Here is a 16,151-nt window from a genome sequence, read left to right as displayed (position 1 = left end):
GAATATGAACCGGTTAAGTTAAATATTATCGCTACTGGTTATTAAAGATATGTCTTTTTATACATGACTCTTTAAGAACTGACTGTGATAATTTGATTACCACTACCGGTTCGTATTATGAATTAGTAGTGATAAATATTATTTGTGCTAGTTATTAAAGACGTATCTTTTTATGCATATCTTTTTACTAACATGCAATGATAATTTGAATATCATTGTCGATTTGTAAAAAAAAAATCGACAGTGATGACTACTATCATTATTGGTTCTTACTGCCTTGATTTTTTATACGCACATATAGCTTACGAACCAGCAGTGGAAGGAGGACAAAGATAACGCTTTCTGCAGTAGTATAATCTGTTGCCCCCGACACCCCTCTAAGCTTAGAGACTCCTTTGAACACGAAAACCCCCCTCCCCGAACGACAGACAGAGACAAGAACGAAGCCGGCGACTGCAATCTTCATTTTCAGTCGGCTGATCAATAGGAAATGCGAACAGATATAGCTCCGAACGTACAAGATTTTTTAAGAAAAATCTTACTGGTCTTTTAAACTAGCTTACGTTGGCCTTGAAGTGGTACAAGGTCAAGGTGCGTAGCAAAGATTCAATATTGGTCTCCTGACTCTAATAATGAGCTTAAATGAAGCTAACTAAAGCTTAGCCAAACAGTTTTATTTAACCGTTGCAAGCTGAAGTAGGCTTTCATCTAGCTGGTTGTTCTTACAACTTATCGGTTGTGAGTAGGTTAATACGCGCGGTTACATCGGTTTGGTTTCTTCGGTTCATAATTTTTCGCTTTTCAAAACTAAAAAACCGATTTACACTAAGAAATATAAATAATTGAACCTAATTAGAGTCTTCGAGGGGAGGAGCGGAGGGTTCGTCACGCAGGCAGGCAAGGAGCGAGAGAACAAGGACCACGTGGGCCAGAGGCAAGCAAAGGGGCAGTTCGCTAGGGTTGCAGTGGCTGCTGAGGTGGAAGAGATTAGAGACATTAGGGTATTTCTATTGCGTTAGACTTATTGGATTGGGTCGAAAGGGTATTTTTTATAGTGTATACATCAATACGGTTTATTAGGTTAGTCCAGTTTTTGAAAATAAAAAACCAAATTACAAATAGAAAATTCGGCTAGCATCATTTTATAAATCGAATAGAAAACCGTAAACCATACAAACCACAAAAATCAGTTATTTCGGTGTGGTTTTGATTTTTTTTTACGGTTTTCAGATTATTTGCCCACCCCTAACTGCGACTGCTTGACTTGGGTACATGGTTCGGAAGAGCTGATGTACATATGCTTATCCTCACATATCATAGGCTCTTTACTACTAGCAAAGAAATTTATCTGGACTACTAATATAGTAATATACCAGACATAATGCAATGCCATTTACTAGCTATATGCATGGCTTCTTATTACACCTAACTTGGGCATTCCTCTGAGCCGGAGATACGTACGATGGTTTTCAAACATTTTTCAGTTAATAACAATCTAAGAAACCCTACTGCACAAAGTACACTCCATTTGAATCCGAAATGATCAAGCTTAGTTCCTCCTTTTGCCCTCGCATCAACTTTTTTCAAGCAAGGAAAGGTAAAAGGCGTAGATGCATGCATAGTCACGGGGGCACGCCGCTGTTAAAAAAAAGGCAGTACAAAGGGGTCAGGCATGGCGTGACCCACACAGCCACCTTGGTCCAGCACGCACAGGGGAATCCGGCTCCCGGCCAAGCGCTGCGAGACAAATCCCATCTCAGAAAGCCAGCTGAGCTCGTCGTCGCAAAGGAGAGAGAGAGAGAGAGAGAGAGAGAGAGAGAGAGAGAGAGAGAGAGAGAGAGAGAGAGAGAGAGAGATGTCTACCACAAGCACAAAGATGTTTTCCAAAAGAGAGTCCAGCTAGGGCTCTGTTTAGGGTTTTCACTTGGTGCGTAGCGGCCCTCCCCCTTTATTCTTCCGGCATTGTAATCATGTGCAAGTGCATGTATATATGGATGGATGGGAAGCTGAGGTTCTGTTCTGTGGCCGTGAGCTTGGAGGAGCGTGCAATGTGCGTGCATGTGTGCTCGCCTGTGAGTGTGGGATAGATGGGACGGGAGAGAGGGAGATCGATTAGGGCATGCACTTTGAGGAGTTGGGGTTTGGAGCTATTTATAGGGGGCCTTGTGTGTAGTGCACAGAAGTCCTCTCCATTCCTTAGCTCTCCCAGCTCACAAGCCTCCATTGTCTGTGTCCGTGCTTGTCCTCTCCCCCTCTATCTCTTCTTTCTCTGGGCATCGATCTCTCTCTCCCTCGTCTGTGCTACTATGAACGAGCCATTGACACATTGTGTTGTGTGTTTGATAGGAGTTCGTCGCTACTTCTCTTCTTTTGAAGGCATACAGCTGCTTCTGTGGCGTGGATCGACGTTGTAAGTGGGTGTACGTGTGGAAGCGGGTCAGGAAGAGGTGAAAAGGGGATATGCCTGGCTCCCTGTATGCCACTCGCATAGCTGCCAACTCAGTTGAGCTCCCCAGCTGTGGGCGTGTACGTTGTTGGCTCTACTGCGGATGGCGTGCGAGGAGCCAAGCATGACCATCTCTCTCTCCACCCCCCCCCCCCCCCCTCCTTTAATTACTGTTCATCCGATGATTAAGTGGAGTGCTCAAGATTTGAGCTCATATTCTGTAACTACTGATAATTTTAGTTAAAGGTAATCCAGCTAACCAGTAGCTCATATCCTGTAACTACTGATAATTTCATCTTTTTTTTTTGTTTCGCCAAGTGTTCGTCAGCTTCTAGATCTGTACCAGTATTACTGGCATGCGTATATGCAGATGCGCTTGCACGCGCGTGACTCGATTATCTCTTCAAAGCCGGTGGCCGGACAAGATCACTTTCGTAATGCCAGTGCAAGGATGTGATGCGAGCGCCCAGGCGGATTGAAATGCCATGTATATGTCCATCTAACATGGTCTGATTGGATTCTGCTACGTGCATTAGGTAGTCTCGCTGCATTGAAATGCCGAGTGCGTGTGTGTTGGAAAAATGGTATTGCTAGTTCTTGCTACCTAGCTAGCAAGTTGATATTATGTGTTTGATTTAGTGATTTGGTATCGCGGCAGATGATTCAATTTAGTTGGGATAATATAAATCGATCTATGTATATTTTTCTGGTCACAAATTAATATATATCAGCTGATGATTCAATTTAATTGGGATATTTTGCAAGGAAAAAAGTAGATCGACCCAGAAGCAAGGGATGCTAGCTCAACTAGATTGTCGAAATCAAAAGCAAATACTACAGGATCTTCTTATAAAAGATCTCTGTGAGATTTTAGATCTAGTCACATATACTTTGATTTGATTCAACGGTTGGATTGAAAAGGTGAAATAAGAAAGAGATATGTGTCATTACAGAAATAAAAAAAATTATAGGACCTAATATTATAAAATTTGCTTTGTCCAAATGTGTGACAATGTATCTATGTCATCATGTTCTACGCAATCCCAAAACTGCAATGCGATTGCGACTGCTACCGCTACCGCTACCGCCGTCCCATATCGATCTAGGCCGTCAGATGTGGGGTGCAGTAGTGTGTCCTACTAGTCTAGCGCGCAGGTCACGCGCCTCAGCCATATGCTGCAGGCCTACACGTTTGGATCGTTTCCTCGCAGGCCGGCACACGATACGCACCCCGCGCATGACGCGCGCGCCTGCTGGCCGGCCAGCGGCCCCAGCGCGACGTACACTCAGACCGCTTGGGTTCCTTCCGGTCGTCTCACGACACGAGCCGAGGGACCGCGCGCCCGAGGAAAGAGCGAAAAAACTGCCGTGCCGCCCGCGCGCGGCTGCGGGCGCGCCCCTGTCCCTCCCCGCGCCGACGAAACCGTACGCGTAGGTGGAGTAGCAGGTACGGCGGGGTACGGGCACGGGCCACATGCCCCGTCGATCGGTCAGTTGGGTTTAGGGGTGAATTATTTAATTTTGTATTTGTTAAAATATGAATATAAATATTTGTATCTGTATTCGTTTCTGAAATGGATATATATGAATTCGTTTTCGAAATTCGGATTCAAATGTGGATATCCGAATTCGAGATATATCCGATTCATATTAGTATCCGCCAACCAGGGAACCAAATTTTGCTAAAGTTTTAGAAATTTCAGATATGAACGAAATTCCAACCCAATCAAATTGGAACAAATTTCAGTTAAATTTGATTAAAATTTAAATTTCTAACATGAATTTTGAACAAAATTTCAAAAATTCCGGCCCAATCAAATTAGAACAAATTTTAGTCGAATTTTATCAAATTTCAATCAAATTTTTTCAAAAATTTAAATTTTCAACCTGAATTTCGAAGATCGAGTAGATATCCGAATACGAATTCGTATTCGAACTATCTGATTCGTATTTGTATTCGAGAATATCCGGATCTGTATTCGTATTCAAATTAAAATATAATAAATTGTTTTATCCGAATTTAATTCTATACGTATTCAATCCGTTTCCATCCCTAGTTGGGCTCCATCTGCACGGGCGCGCGGAGAGATGGCCTCCCGGTGCGCCGAGGTTGGCCTGTACTAACATCCGGCTCACTGGGTTGGGCTCTACATCGTGATAGGCCAGGCTACAGGGTCCAGGGGCCTCCTAGCTTTTCTGCGTCTCGGCCTTGGGCTAAAGGTAGCGCAGTGGGCCTATTTACGTGTCAAAAGAGGCCCGGCGCTGCCTTTTGTTTTTCCAACATCAAAAAATTAATTACTATATAAATTATAAAGAGGCCCGGCGCAGTAAGAACGGAAGCAAAAAGATTGCAAGAAGCAAGTAATGGATGGTGTCAATCCCAGGTTTGTAAGAACGGCTGGAACATATAGAGGTGCAGACGTCTAAGATGTTACTCCGGGTAGTGGAGCGATGGTCCGGGTAGGGGAGACAAGAGTACGAGTACGCAGCAAAATGAAGTTAATGGCGAATCATGTAACTCTGTACACAATAAATTCATCCCAGAGAAAAGCAAGAATGGTATACCCCTTCAGCTTTCCATCTTCCACAATGCCAGCCACACCAGTCAGTCTAGCAGCACTTGTTTGCAAGCATATCAGCTTAGCAAGCAAGAACTTTTCTAAGTCTTAACCCTACTTACCCAGGCACAACAAATGAGAATAAAGCATCACAACACTTGCTGATAACTTGCAGCAGTTTTCAGACATTAGATAATGCCATAAACAATCAATGAGATCAAAACAAAATAATGCACTTATAACATCATGAATTTACATCTATGACTGAGCATCCGGAACATCCCAAATTTAGTTGCACAGGAACACATACAATGTAGTAGTTACACATCACGCTCAAATGGTCTGGGGTCTTGAAAGCCGTATTTCTTAGAAAAATGGACAGAGCAAATGAACTAGCAGTCTAGTACATTACAATTACTTGTATAACAACACAAAAGAGCAGAGGGCAGGCATGAGTGGCGCAGAATTTTATTTTGTGGCCTGAGCAATGATGTTACTTATGGAGCTGGCTTCCTCTTTAGCAGCCTCTACTAACGAATCCTGCACAATTCAGATTTCAGAAAGAAATTTATCAGGACAAAAATATTATGCATTTCTAATAGCAATTAATTCATAAAATACAGCATTCTATATGTGTCTAACCACAATCCTGGATATGTGTGCATCATGAAGAAGGTTTTGCACCTTAGTCCATGCACAAGTTTTACATAAATTAAATGGAAACAAAACAAAGGAACTCAGTTAGCACAGCAAAGGTTTAGAATATGATGATTGTTCTAACATACTATTTAAGATCTCTAATGAATCACAGGGGAAAGAAAATTGAGGTGCATTCAATGGAAAGACAAAATCTCATACCACCCACTGTACTCTCTTAATTAATCATGAAAAATATATGGATTTTCAAGGAAAATATAAAGAATAGGTTAGCCAAATGTCAGGATTCATACCTGTGCAGCAATAAGTCTAGCAACATTCTTCTTGCTAGATTCTTGAAGCTCACCAGCGATGAGAATCTCATCCAGTACGTAGTAGGCCTGCATAAATGGAAAATTGGCACTGAACATGACTACACGCCCATAAACATGATAAAAAGCTAGCACAAAGTTGCCTATGACTAGGTCCAATCCCAGCCTCAGTGGCAGTAAGCGAAAGTGATTACCTTATGGAAATTGAATATCAAATCCAGCTCACATACCTAAAGAAACTCAAAAAAAGAAACAGTCAAAACAATGATATGAAAATGTGACTCCTTATGAGAAAGAATACTGAAGCACTCACGCTGCCAAAATAGCGGTCCAGTATCTCAACGAAATGATGGATAATTTCAAGGACTTCGAGCTCATTGTCATCAGCATCAATGCACATGCAGAAATACAGGCTGGCGTACCTGGCCACCATAATTATACACAGAAACATCAAAAGCTAACAAGCAGATATGCAAAAGCAGCATCTATTAGACAAACAATAGAACTCAATAGCATAGCTGAACCATACCTCCTGTATACAACCTTGTAACCTCTCCACTCAACAAAGTTGCAGAGTTTGGGCCCTCGCGAAAGAATGAGTCCACTGAGCTCACGAATGACCTTTTCAACATGAGTAGCAAACTTAAGAATTAAGCTATCCAGTACAATGCGCCTCCCGAACAAAAGATATTTAATGGATACTGCTAATTAAGAAGGTTAAATGTTTTTTTTTTTTGCCGCTGCATACAGAACTTGTTCTGACCGCCTGCCCTACATGCTATAATTACTAGTCATAGGTCATAGCAGATATATCATCAGGCATCAAAATATCAAATACAATGAGTGGCATAGCAACACCATGAACAGATATTCAAGTTTAGATAACAACAACCATCCATCACAGTCTGCATCAAAACGCGAATGCTAGATCAAGATAAGCATAGAAGTCGAACAATTGATATGCATAGCATAAGAACAGAAAAATTATCATTACAGAAAGAGTCACCATAAATCCGCTTGTAATGTTAAATGCTGATTTATTCAAACACAGACTTAGTTGCAAAATCCTCCAACACATAGATCATACTAATTGTCATGAATAGTCTTAACCACTGCAGAAATTAACATCCACAACTAGAGATGCACGCGGAGCACAGCATAAGAACTGAATTACACAGGTTATCGCACAGAGAGCAGTATAGGATGCTGACCTTGGTCCTCTCCTTCTGGGTGTACGGCGAGTACCACTTGGTGAGCCTCACCTTGCCCTGGCGGCTGATCAGGAGGACGAAATTAATCTGCAAAAACGCACAGGAAAGCGTCAGACTTCAGCTATCCTCTATCCAAACAAGATCCAAAGCTAGATCCGAACCGCCATCCAATGAAACCCGTCTGATCACCGCGCCCCGCACATACACAACGATGCAGCAGATCGCCGAACTACGAGGTAGAGGGGCGGATCTTACCATGGCGTCGCGGTAGGAGAGGTGGCCGAACGCTCCGGCTCCCGCTCAGCGGCGCAGGTGAACTGATGGCTGGATCTGTGAGGTAGGGCAGATCTGGAAGAGAGGGGTGAGAGGTGAGAAGAAACGATGGGCGGTATACTGAGACGCGATCAAGCGTGATGACGACTGTAGTAGAGCTGAGAGGACCCACCGGAGACGGAGGCCAAGACGGTGGTTGGGAGAAGCCGGTGGCCGGGCGTCGCCGACGAGCGTGGAAATGGAATCGGGGTTCAGGCGGTGGCAGTGGGACGGTGGGGTGCATGCTTCGTTTGGGTTGAGCAGGCTATTTTTACTGGGCCTTATTTTTTTACACTGGGCCTTATTTTTTTACACTGGGCCTTATATTTTTATACGGTGGGGTGTATGCTTCGTTTGGGTTGAGCAGGCTATTTTTACTGGGCCTTATATTTTTATACGTACTGGGGCTTATTTTTGATGCTATCGAAGCTCTGTGATGGGCCTAACATGACACTCGAAGCATGGAGTTCCTTTTGCTTTTTTACGTCAGAAAAAGCTTGCAGCCCAAATTCTGCCATGCTTCAACCACGGGAGTTAGACTTTGAACTATAATCTCGTTTGCTAGATGATAAGTTTGATCCATGATGCAACGGTTCCCATTCATTTATCCATGACAAGTAGCTTGTAATGTCGCCAAAAGCAACGCTTCAAAAAAAAGAAAAAGAAATAATAGCAGCCACCTTGACAGAGGCGAAGCCCAATGCAGCTACCCTGGAGCACAGGCAACATAGTAGTTGTATGCTCATATCTCACATTTTTGTGTATCTCTGTCTCAAGTGCGTGCACCGGACACCAATTTTTTGGTGCGGCAAGTGTATGTCCCTAACACTATTGTAACATCATTTATTTTTCTCATCTCCAGTAGCTGTCATATTTCTTACCTTCTATTACTCTTCTCCTCCCTTCAGACTCACGCGTCAACCTCAGTAAACAGTAATAAGATCCGTCGCTTCTGTCCGTATTTTTGCCGGACGCTAGACCAAGCAACTTCATTGTAGACCTCGATACCGAATCCACTAGAGCGAGTTGCAACTCGCTTCGATCGGGAAAAATGCTCCCGTACTACCAACATAATGATTTACGGTAGCTATTGGAGATAGCCTAAGGCTTATACGATATGTTTAGCGGTACCACTTCCAATTATTCGCTTAGAACATACGCAACATTATTTGAAGTCCGCCTACATGGCTGTCACTTAACACACCATAAAAAAGCTAGTGTTGAATCTTTACTGGGCGTGATACTGGAACGATATCTAGTAGTTGCGACAACATGTGCTGCCTAAGGCCCGTACACGGGCACCTTATGGTCGCAGTCGGCCGCACGGTGCTCCGGTGCCGCGGCGAGGCGGTCCGCCGCCTCTTCGAACGGGACGTCGAAAGCGCCGGGTGCTGCGGCGTCCACTGCCGTGGACGAGGGGGCCTTGGCCGCCGACGAGGAGGCTTCTAGGATGGTCACGCGCTCCACGCTCTCCAGTGTGTTGGTGCCGTGCACGGAAGGGACGATGGTCGCCGCGGCCACGGCCACGGCCACGAGGAGGAGGACAGCCATGAGGACGGCGAGCTTTGCCATTTTCCCCTGCGGTTTGGTGATGGGCGTTCTTGGTGAGCTCTTCTTGCACAGGAGTGATGGTTGGGAATGGCTTGTGTTGGAACCGGAGGCAGATCGAGGTGGCTTTTATAGGTGGCGGTGTATTAATTCGATGTAAATGCGGTAAGATTATGACGATGTTTAGTTATAATGAACAGGGGTTATAAGTTCACTCTGTATAGTTTTTTTAGTCGGTTCACTCGGTACAGTTAATCAAGTTGTACGTTTGGTTGATTAACATAAGAGCTGTTGAAGTTACTTCTTTTTCTTTTTAAATGTTACTAACGAAGTTACTTCTAGTAATGTACAAAGGTACATATGACTGTTACAACCACCACTCTCCATGGCGCTAACCTCCTGCATGGACGGTGTCAGTGGCAGATGTAGAGAAATTAGGTAGGAGATTTCATCCACTCTCTCTTCCTCTTCTTCATCTTATTCTTTCTCTGGATTATTTTTTCTTCTTTCTCTCCTTTTATTGATGATAAAAAATATATATTAGGCTTAGAGAGAACAGAGACGGCGCGACGAGGCTTCCCTTGAGCGGCACCACACCGCACCGCCGGCCACTCTCCATCACTACCCTCCCTGACTGCACTGCCGCCGCCAAAGTGTGTTTCTCACTTGGCATGCTGTCAGAAAGCAAAACGGCGCGTATGAACATCGGCATGAGTGCCCTTGAGGTGGTAGTGGTCCCGAGTTTAAAATAGATGCAGCCGGGTGTTAGCATGGTAGAGAAGAGGAGTCGATCAGCAACAGGGTACGTAGGTGAGAAGTGGAGGAGAGGCAGAGTGATTACCGTGGTCACATGTTACGGGTGAACATAAAAAGGGATTTCTGTTGCTGGTTTTAGTTGAGATGATGAATTGATGGTTCCCCTCTGCATCCATGTCCTAATGTTGTATTTGCTCTTTTTTCTCGTGATAAAGTTGATCGTGCATATCAATGTAATGTTATACCCTAGTTATCAATTTTTTTTTAAAGGGGCTATGGAGTTTTTTTTGCATACTCTTAGGTAGTGTTTGGTTGTTTTAACGAAGTTGAATGAGATGAGATGTTTCTGGATGAGATGATGCTAGATGGAATGGTGCTGGATGAGGTGATGCTAGATGGGATGGTGCTGGATGAGGTGATATAAGTAGATTGTTTGGTTGGATGTATGATAAGATATGATAATGTGTTTGATTGACTGTATGAAATATGACGACTTGGTATAAGATTCTGTTTTGTTGGCTTAATGAGTTAATGTCGGATGAGTTGTATAGTATGATAAAAATACATATAAATGTAGCATTGCAAAAGAACCCATTGCAAAGGAACTCGGTGGTGTCAGGCTGGACAACCTGCTCTACCAAACGAGCTAGCGCTTGTTCCCACCCTAGTTATCGATTTTAATTGAAGTTGCAGTCACTTCTCCAGGGAACTTTGTCTGACAATGAAATCATCGGCAAAGTTTGAACACACATATGTTGATCTGGACTGTGAACAGGTTGCCACTTGCAAAGAAGAAGGTAACTGTTTTTCAGTCACACACGACACGAATCAACAAAGTTTTCCATACGCATGGTAGCTGAATGGATTACTTCTCGATCTCATAAAAACTGAATGCCTTCCATTCCCAGGTCATGTGAGCACTTTTAGTTCACCAAAGGCTTTTTCATCGTCTTCTGCTACCGCACAATCAGGAAGACCCATTGTGCGCACTTGAGAAGAAGTTGTAGAGCTGACGAGGACTGAACGCAAGAGCAGTGACAACACACGAGTTCCGTGTTGTCGCACGCGCAGCCCAGCCCGGCCCGGCCCGAGAAGAGGCCAGAAAATGAAGGATCCACGAGGCGCCACGTCGAGACAACAACAGGCAACCCCCAGTCCAGTCTCCACCGCGCAAACCTCCCGCTCCGGCCGCACCGTGCCGCCGGCTGCCGGGAAGCGTCGAGCCATGAGCTCCGCTGCGGCCTCCGCCAACGTTGCCGTCATTGGAGCCGGAAGTAAGCAGCCTAAACTCTGGACATCATTCTCTCCCCCAACCCCAACTCACTGGTATTCTGATCTGATCAACCCGTTCAAACTGACTCGTGCGATTTCCCTTTGCTCTCCCCGATCGCAGTATCCGGTGCCGTGTGCGCGTCGCTCCTCGCTGCGCGCGGCGTGGCCGTGACTCTATTCGACTCCGGCCGCGGCGCCGGCGGCCGTATGGCGCAGCGGAGGTGCTCGACCATTTGACTCGCTGCCCGTGCCGCGGGTGTTGCTCCGACTCTGACTGATCGGTGCCCTTTTTTGTGGGGTTTGGGTGGATGCAGGGAGCTGATGGAGGACGGCACGGAGCTGCGGTTCGACCACGGTGCGCCTTACTTCACCGTGAGCAACGACGAGGTTGCCCGTGTCATGAGCGGGTGGGAGGCGCGAGGGATCGTCGCCGAGTGGATGGCTATGTTCGCATGCTTCGATCGGGCCACCGGCAAATTCAAGGACTTCGAGAAGGTTCGAGCTCTGAAGCCCAGCCCTTGCCCCGGGGTGTCTCCATTACTAAAACTTAAGTGCTCTGGCGGCTGGTACATTCGCCATGAGACTCCCAGACTGGAATTGAGAATGAAACAGTGACAAGTTAGCCAAGTTTGGGTTTCCAAATCTGGATATGACTGCACGTCTGCATATAATGTGCATCTGATAGTTTAGATATTTCAAACCCTCTTTACCAGTATATCCAAAATTGTCCATCCGGATGCTTGCCCTGATCTATGTCGAGGAGAGGTGGAGTATTTCTGAGGCTAGGCTGTTTCATGTGTGTTTTCAGTTGTTAAGAATTAAGATGATCAAATATTGATTTGTTTCAAATGTTGGTGTGTTAGAGTTATGTCAAGAAGAAAGATGTATATAGATTGGCATGAGAGTATGGTGAAATTTCGCTGCACGATTCAAGCCAAACTTTTCTATTTAACAACATTAAGCTCCCTTGGTATATCTTACAGGAGGGAACAACTAAGAAGTATGTGGGAGTACCAGGCATGAACTCCATATGCAAATCACTCTGTCTACAGGATGGTTAGACTTACTTCAGACTTCTGAGTAAAATAATTCTTCGGGACTGAGGGAACAAACAAATTCTTGATGCCCATACATGCTGTCTCTTGTACTAGGTGTGGTGGCCAAATTTGGTGTCACTGTTGGCAAGATGGATTGGCTTCAAGATAGGAGTTCATGGTCACTGGCTAGCTTGGATGGCAAAGATCTCGGTTATTTTGATTATGTTGTAGCAACAGATAAGAACATAGCATCACCAAGATTTTCTGGGTTGACTGGAAGGCCACCGCCTCTTGGTTTGTTCTATTGTCTCCACGATATGCGTTACCATAGAACAAGACCCGGAATCTATCAATATCATTATTCAAGTTTTAGAAGAAAATCATTTCATTACCTGACAAGTTCTATTAATCAGGAAGTATATTACCATTTTAATTCTTATTTACTGGAAAAGAATTGCTTTTTATGTCTCCGGTTCAAATTTAGAACTTGCAGTGAAGTTAAGAAATGTCAAAAACAGACAAAGTGAAGTAACAAAAAAAATTATGAAGCCATGTAACATTCCTTCCACGAGAAGTTTCTTTCCTGTGTTTATTTTCATTTGTTTTATAGCTACCAGATTCTTTATGGTGCTTAGTTAATAGTTATTAGGAAGTGCAAAATATAAATTACAAATTACCATGGAAAGAAGCTGCATGTGTGAACGGAAGAGTTCACATTAGTGATGATGCTAACTGCTTGCACTCATGTTGGTTACATATTGCTGACAAGCAACATTTTTTATACAACTCTGAGGTGTCTGTGTCACATGCTTTAACGGACACTTTTTAATGCTTCCTCAGATTTGTCGTCATTTCCACAACTGTCAACAATGGTTCAAGATATCCCAGTACGCCCCTGTTTTGCTCTTATGCTAGCATTCTCAGAGCCTTTGGCTACGGTGCGTGCAATCTTAATGTTATGCATTCATACAGATCTAAACCATCAGTTCCCCCACTTCCTCTCACCGGCTGTTCCACTTATCAACTTTAGGATGACATCAAGATTCGAGATTACGTAGATAATTATGTGGCAGTAGTCAGTTTCTACCTATTATTATGCATGTGTGGCGGCTATTTTGTCAGGATGGATAGAACTGTATGAACATAAAATTCTATGCACATGAACCATCAGTTTGGGCGTCGGAGGTACTGTAAATGCCAAAAATAGTGCAGAGTCACAATGCCGAAACAGTACAGCATTACAGTATCTTTCGTTTTTCCTTATTATCTGTACAAAATATCTAATTTTAGCAAATTGTCTATTATCTTGCCATTATGATAGTTGGGGGGTTCATGAAGCTTCTCCATAGTTGATAATATTTTAAGCAGTTCTCGTTGATTCAGTTTATTCCTCCATCTCCTCTGCAAAAATGTTTATTCCTCTGCCTCATGATGTTTTTAATCAGGTACCTGTTCATGGTTTCTCTTTCAATAATTCTGACTCTCTGAGCTGGGCCTTTTGTGATAGTAGTAAGCCAGGGCGTGCTTGTGTACCTTCTAACAGGTGCTTTTTATGTGCACTTACATTTTTTTGGTACCATCGGATTCAATCTCATTTCATGTACTTTTTGTTTGTTTTCAGTCAGTATTGGGTATTGCATTCGACAGCTGAGTATGCTTCCAATGTAATAAACAATATTGGTCCCCGGAAACCTTCAGCGGATGCACTTGCTAAGGTGGCAGAGGAATTGTTTAAAGAATTTCAGGCTACAGGGTTGGACATTCCACAACCAATTTTTATGAAAGCTCACAGATGGTCAGTTTTCTCAAGCCACATCTTCTAGAGTTTTCATCTTGTATTCAAATAACTGGCATCTTCAATCTGTTGGTATTTGATTGTATTGAAACTACAGGGGTAGTGCTTTCCCCGCCATTGCTATAGGTGGAGATGACAAGTGTATTTGGTACAAGAGCATGAAATTGGCGGTTTGTGGAGACTTCTGTGCAAGTCCAAGTGTTGAAGGAGCAGTCCTTAGTGCCGTGAGAGGAGTTTCCAAAATCCTGGGTTGTTTAAACTGTCCATCAGGGTTGTGATTTGTGAGTTGTATCTAACCTACTATTCTCCCTCCTCCCCCTATTTGGGTTGTATTTATCCTGCATCTTTCCTACAGAAACAGTTCACAGAGCTCCTACTGGGAGCCATGTTGTTTGTTGAATAATTTGATAGGAAATAAGAAATAAATTTCAATTGCAAGAGTTGCTATTTTTTTGTTGGCGATGTGATTATCCATTGGTGAAACCTGCTTCAAAAATCTATGCTGCTGCTCATAGATGTGATATGTTTCTGTTGCCCTGAAACACCAATGCGCAGCTTAGGTAACCCAACATGCTGGGCCTATACGTGTGCATGAGATGAAGTGCAGAAATGGTGTCTTACAACCACCTCACTTGTTTGGAATATGAAAATCTCTTGGAATGTGGGTTAGGGAACATGCTTGTGATGGAAGTAATGTAGCAGAATATCCGTTGAGACATGCTTGTTGAGCGTATTTAACTTGACAAGAAATGAAGGAAAGTGTAATACATAGCTTTATACTCCATCTGGTTATAAATACTTGACGTTTTAACCAAGATCTGGTTAAACTTTTAAAACTTTGACCGTCAATAGCTTGTGAAATATTTAGCTTGGAAACATAAAAACATACATGTAGATTTGTCTTGAAAAATACTTTCATAATATTATATTTTTATTAGATATTATAATTGTATTTTAATAGAAAATAGTAGTCAAAGTTGCACGTCGAAGACTGAGAAAAGTAAAAAACGTCATGTATTTTTGATCGGAAGGAGTACCATTTTGATAATGCTTTGCGTACACCAACATATCTGTCCTAAGCATGTAAAGAGGAAGAGATTCACGAGCACTTCGTCAAAATGCTAGGCACCCTCAACTAGAACGACCTTAACCTTAAGTCAAGCAAGTGATGAGACGCTTCACAGAAGAGGAAATCTGAACAAGTCTCCTGGGATTATCTCTTCGAGTTGCTGCAACACCGCGGCTTCCCAGCACGATGGCGCAACTGGTTGACCCTGATCCTGGCCTCCTCCATTTTGTTGAATGGCATCCCCGGGCTCAAGATCATACATGAACGAGGGTTGCGACAGGGTGACCCTCTCTCTCCCTACTTGTCCATCCGCGCCATTGATACCCTGCAGCGCCTCTTGGAACTAGCAACACAAGAAGCTAAGCTGCGGCTGTCCCTGTACGCCAACGACGCAGTTGTTTTCGCCAACCCGAAACAGACGGACGTCCACATGGTGGTGGCTCTCATGCGCTAGTTTGGCGGTGCTACATGCTACGAATCAACATGGACAAGAGCTCGGTCGGTGGTCGCCCCCATCCGATGCCAAGAGCTCAACTTGGACGAAACCCTCAGCTCCTTCTCGAGTCAGCGTGTCGCCGCCTTCCCTATCACCTATCTAGGCTTGCCCCTCACCCTTGGCTACCTGCGCCTCGTGAACCTACAACCGCTCTAAGACAAGGCACGAGCCAAGCTCGCGGGTTTGTGCTCCTGCGTGCGCCTCACCGAACTCCATAACCTGGACACGATCGACGCATGGAGATTATAAGATTACATGGCTAAATCGGCGTATCTTGTGCAGTTCGAGGGTAGCACCCAATCCAATCTCCCCAAGATAGTGTGGCAGGTATGGGCACCTCCTCGCTGCAAATTCTTTCTATGGCTCCGTGGATGTCCGAACAACTACTTCTGCCCTGTGCAATCTTGAGATGGTAAGACACCTCTTCTTTGAATGCCCCTACATGCAAGCGGTTTGGCAAAAAGTTTGGACGACCAGATCGGTGGCCGGCCTTGGGCACGGATCCAATTCCTCTGACTTCAGAGGAGTGAAGTCATGTGGGATGCAATGGTACTGTAGCATCCCTGTAGCACTAAGTCTGATACATCCGTTTAGGATCCAATAGCTCGCGGTGGAGTGAAGTCAGACGATCTCCGTCCCTTGTGCACATGGAGAGATGCTCTAACGTAACGTCACAAGTGAGA

The 16,151-nt window shown here is 44.1% G+C and overlaps 2 protein-coding genes across 3 annotated transcripts; one reads left to right on the top strand and one right to left on the bottom strand.

The window, feature by feature from the left end:
* Window positions 1–5,216: 5,216 nt before the first annotated feature.
* LOC133915308 (AP-1 complex subunit sigma-1) lies at window positions 5,217–7,764 on the bottom strand. Its single transcript, XM_062358425.1, has 8 exons — window positions 7,629–7,764; window positions 7,439–7,531; window positions 7,184–7,270; window positions 6,502–6,593; window positions 6,286–6,394; window positions 6,167–6,202; window positions 5,955–6,041; window positions 5,217–5,544 (listed from the first exon to the last, which is right to left on the bottom strand). The coding sequence occupies exons 2-8, from the start codon at window positions 7,439–7,441 to the stop codon at window positions 5,473–5,475; spliced, it is 486 nt and encodes a 161-aa protein (XP_062214409.1). The 5' UTR covers window positions 7,442–7,531; window positions 7,629–7,764; the 3' UTR covers window positions 5,217–5,472.
* Window positions 7,765–10,947: 3,183 nt separating this feature from the next.
* LOC133915307 (uncharacterized) lies at window positions 10,948–14,343 on the top strand. Of its 2 annotated transcripts, XM_062358422.1 has the most exons (9): window positions 10,948–11,073; window positions 11,193–11,292; window positions 11,386–11,566; window positions 12,055–12,127; window positions 12,223–12,402; window positions 12,949–13,046; window positions 13,554–13,651; window positions 13,730–13,903; window positions 14,001–14,343. In XM_062358422.1, the coding sequence occupies exons 1-9, from the start codon at window positions 11,025–11,027 to the stop codon at window positions 14,179–14,181; spliced, it is 1,134 nt and encodes a 377-aa protein (XP_062214406.1). In that variant the 5' UTR covers window positions 10,948–11,024; the 3' UTR covers window positions 14,182–14,343. The 2 variants fall into 2 exon arrangements, with proteins under 2 accessions (XP_062214406.1, XP_062214408.1); XM_062358424.1 differs by lacking the exon at window positions 11,193–11,292 and having other exon boundaries at window positions 10,983–11,073.
* Window positions 14,344–16,151: the final 1,808 nt, after the last annotated feature.

This window comes from Phragmites australis, chromosome 4 (assembly GCF_958298935.1).
Source record: "Phragmites australis chromosome 4, lpPhrAust1.1, whole genome shotgun sequence".
Classification (NCBI taxonomy): Eukaryota; Viridiplantae; Streptophyta; class Magnoliopsida; order Poales; family Poaceae; genus Phragmites; species Phragmites australis.
Note: the sequence above shows the minus strand (reverse complement) of the source record. Positions and strands in the feature narration are given on the sequence as shown.

Excerpts from the sequence above, each read along its gene's own strand:
- LOC133915308 (XM_062358425.1), bottom strand. Across the intron at positions 6,203-6,285 it reads TGGACCGCTATTTTGGCAGC|GTATGTGAGCTGGATTTGAT; the intron begins GTGAGTGCTTCA and ends GAGTTTCTTTAG. Across the intron at positions 5,545-5,954 it reads CTAGACTTATTGCTGCACAG|GATTCGTTAGTAGAGGCTGC; the intron begins GTATGAATCCTG and ends TGAATTGTGCAG.
- LOC133915307 (XM_062358422.1), top strand. The coding sequence starts at position 11,025 with ATGAGCTCCGCTGCGGCCTCCGCCAACGTTGCCGTCATTGGAGCCGGA. Across the intron at positions 11,074-11,192 it reads TGCCGTCATTGGAGCCGGAA|TATCCGGTGCCGTGTGCGCG; the intron begins GTAAGCAGCCTA and ends CCCCGATCGCAG. Across the intron at positions 11,293-11,385 it reads GGCCGTATGGCGCAGCGGAG|GGAGCTGATGGAGGACGGCA; the intron begins GTGCTCGACCAT and ends GGGTGGATGCAG.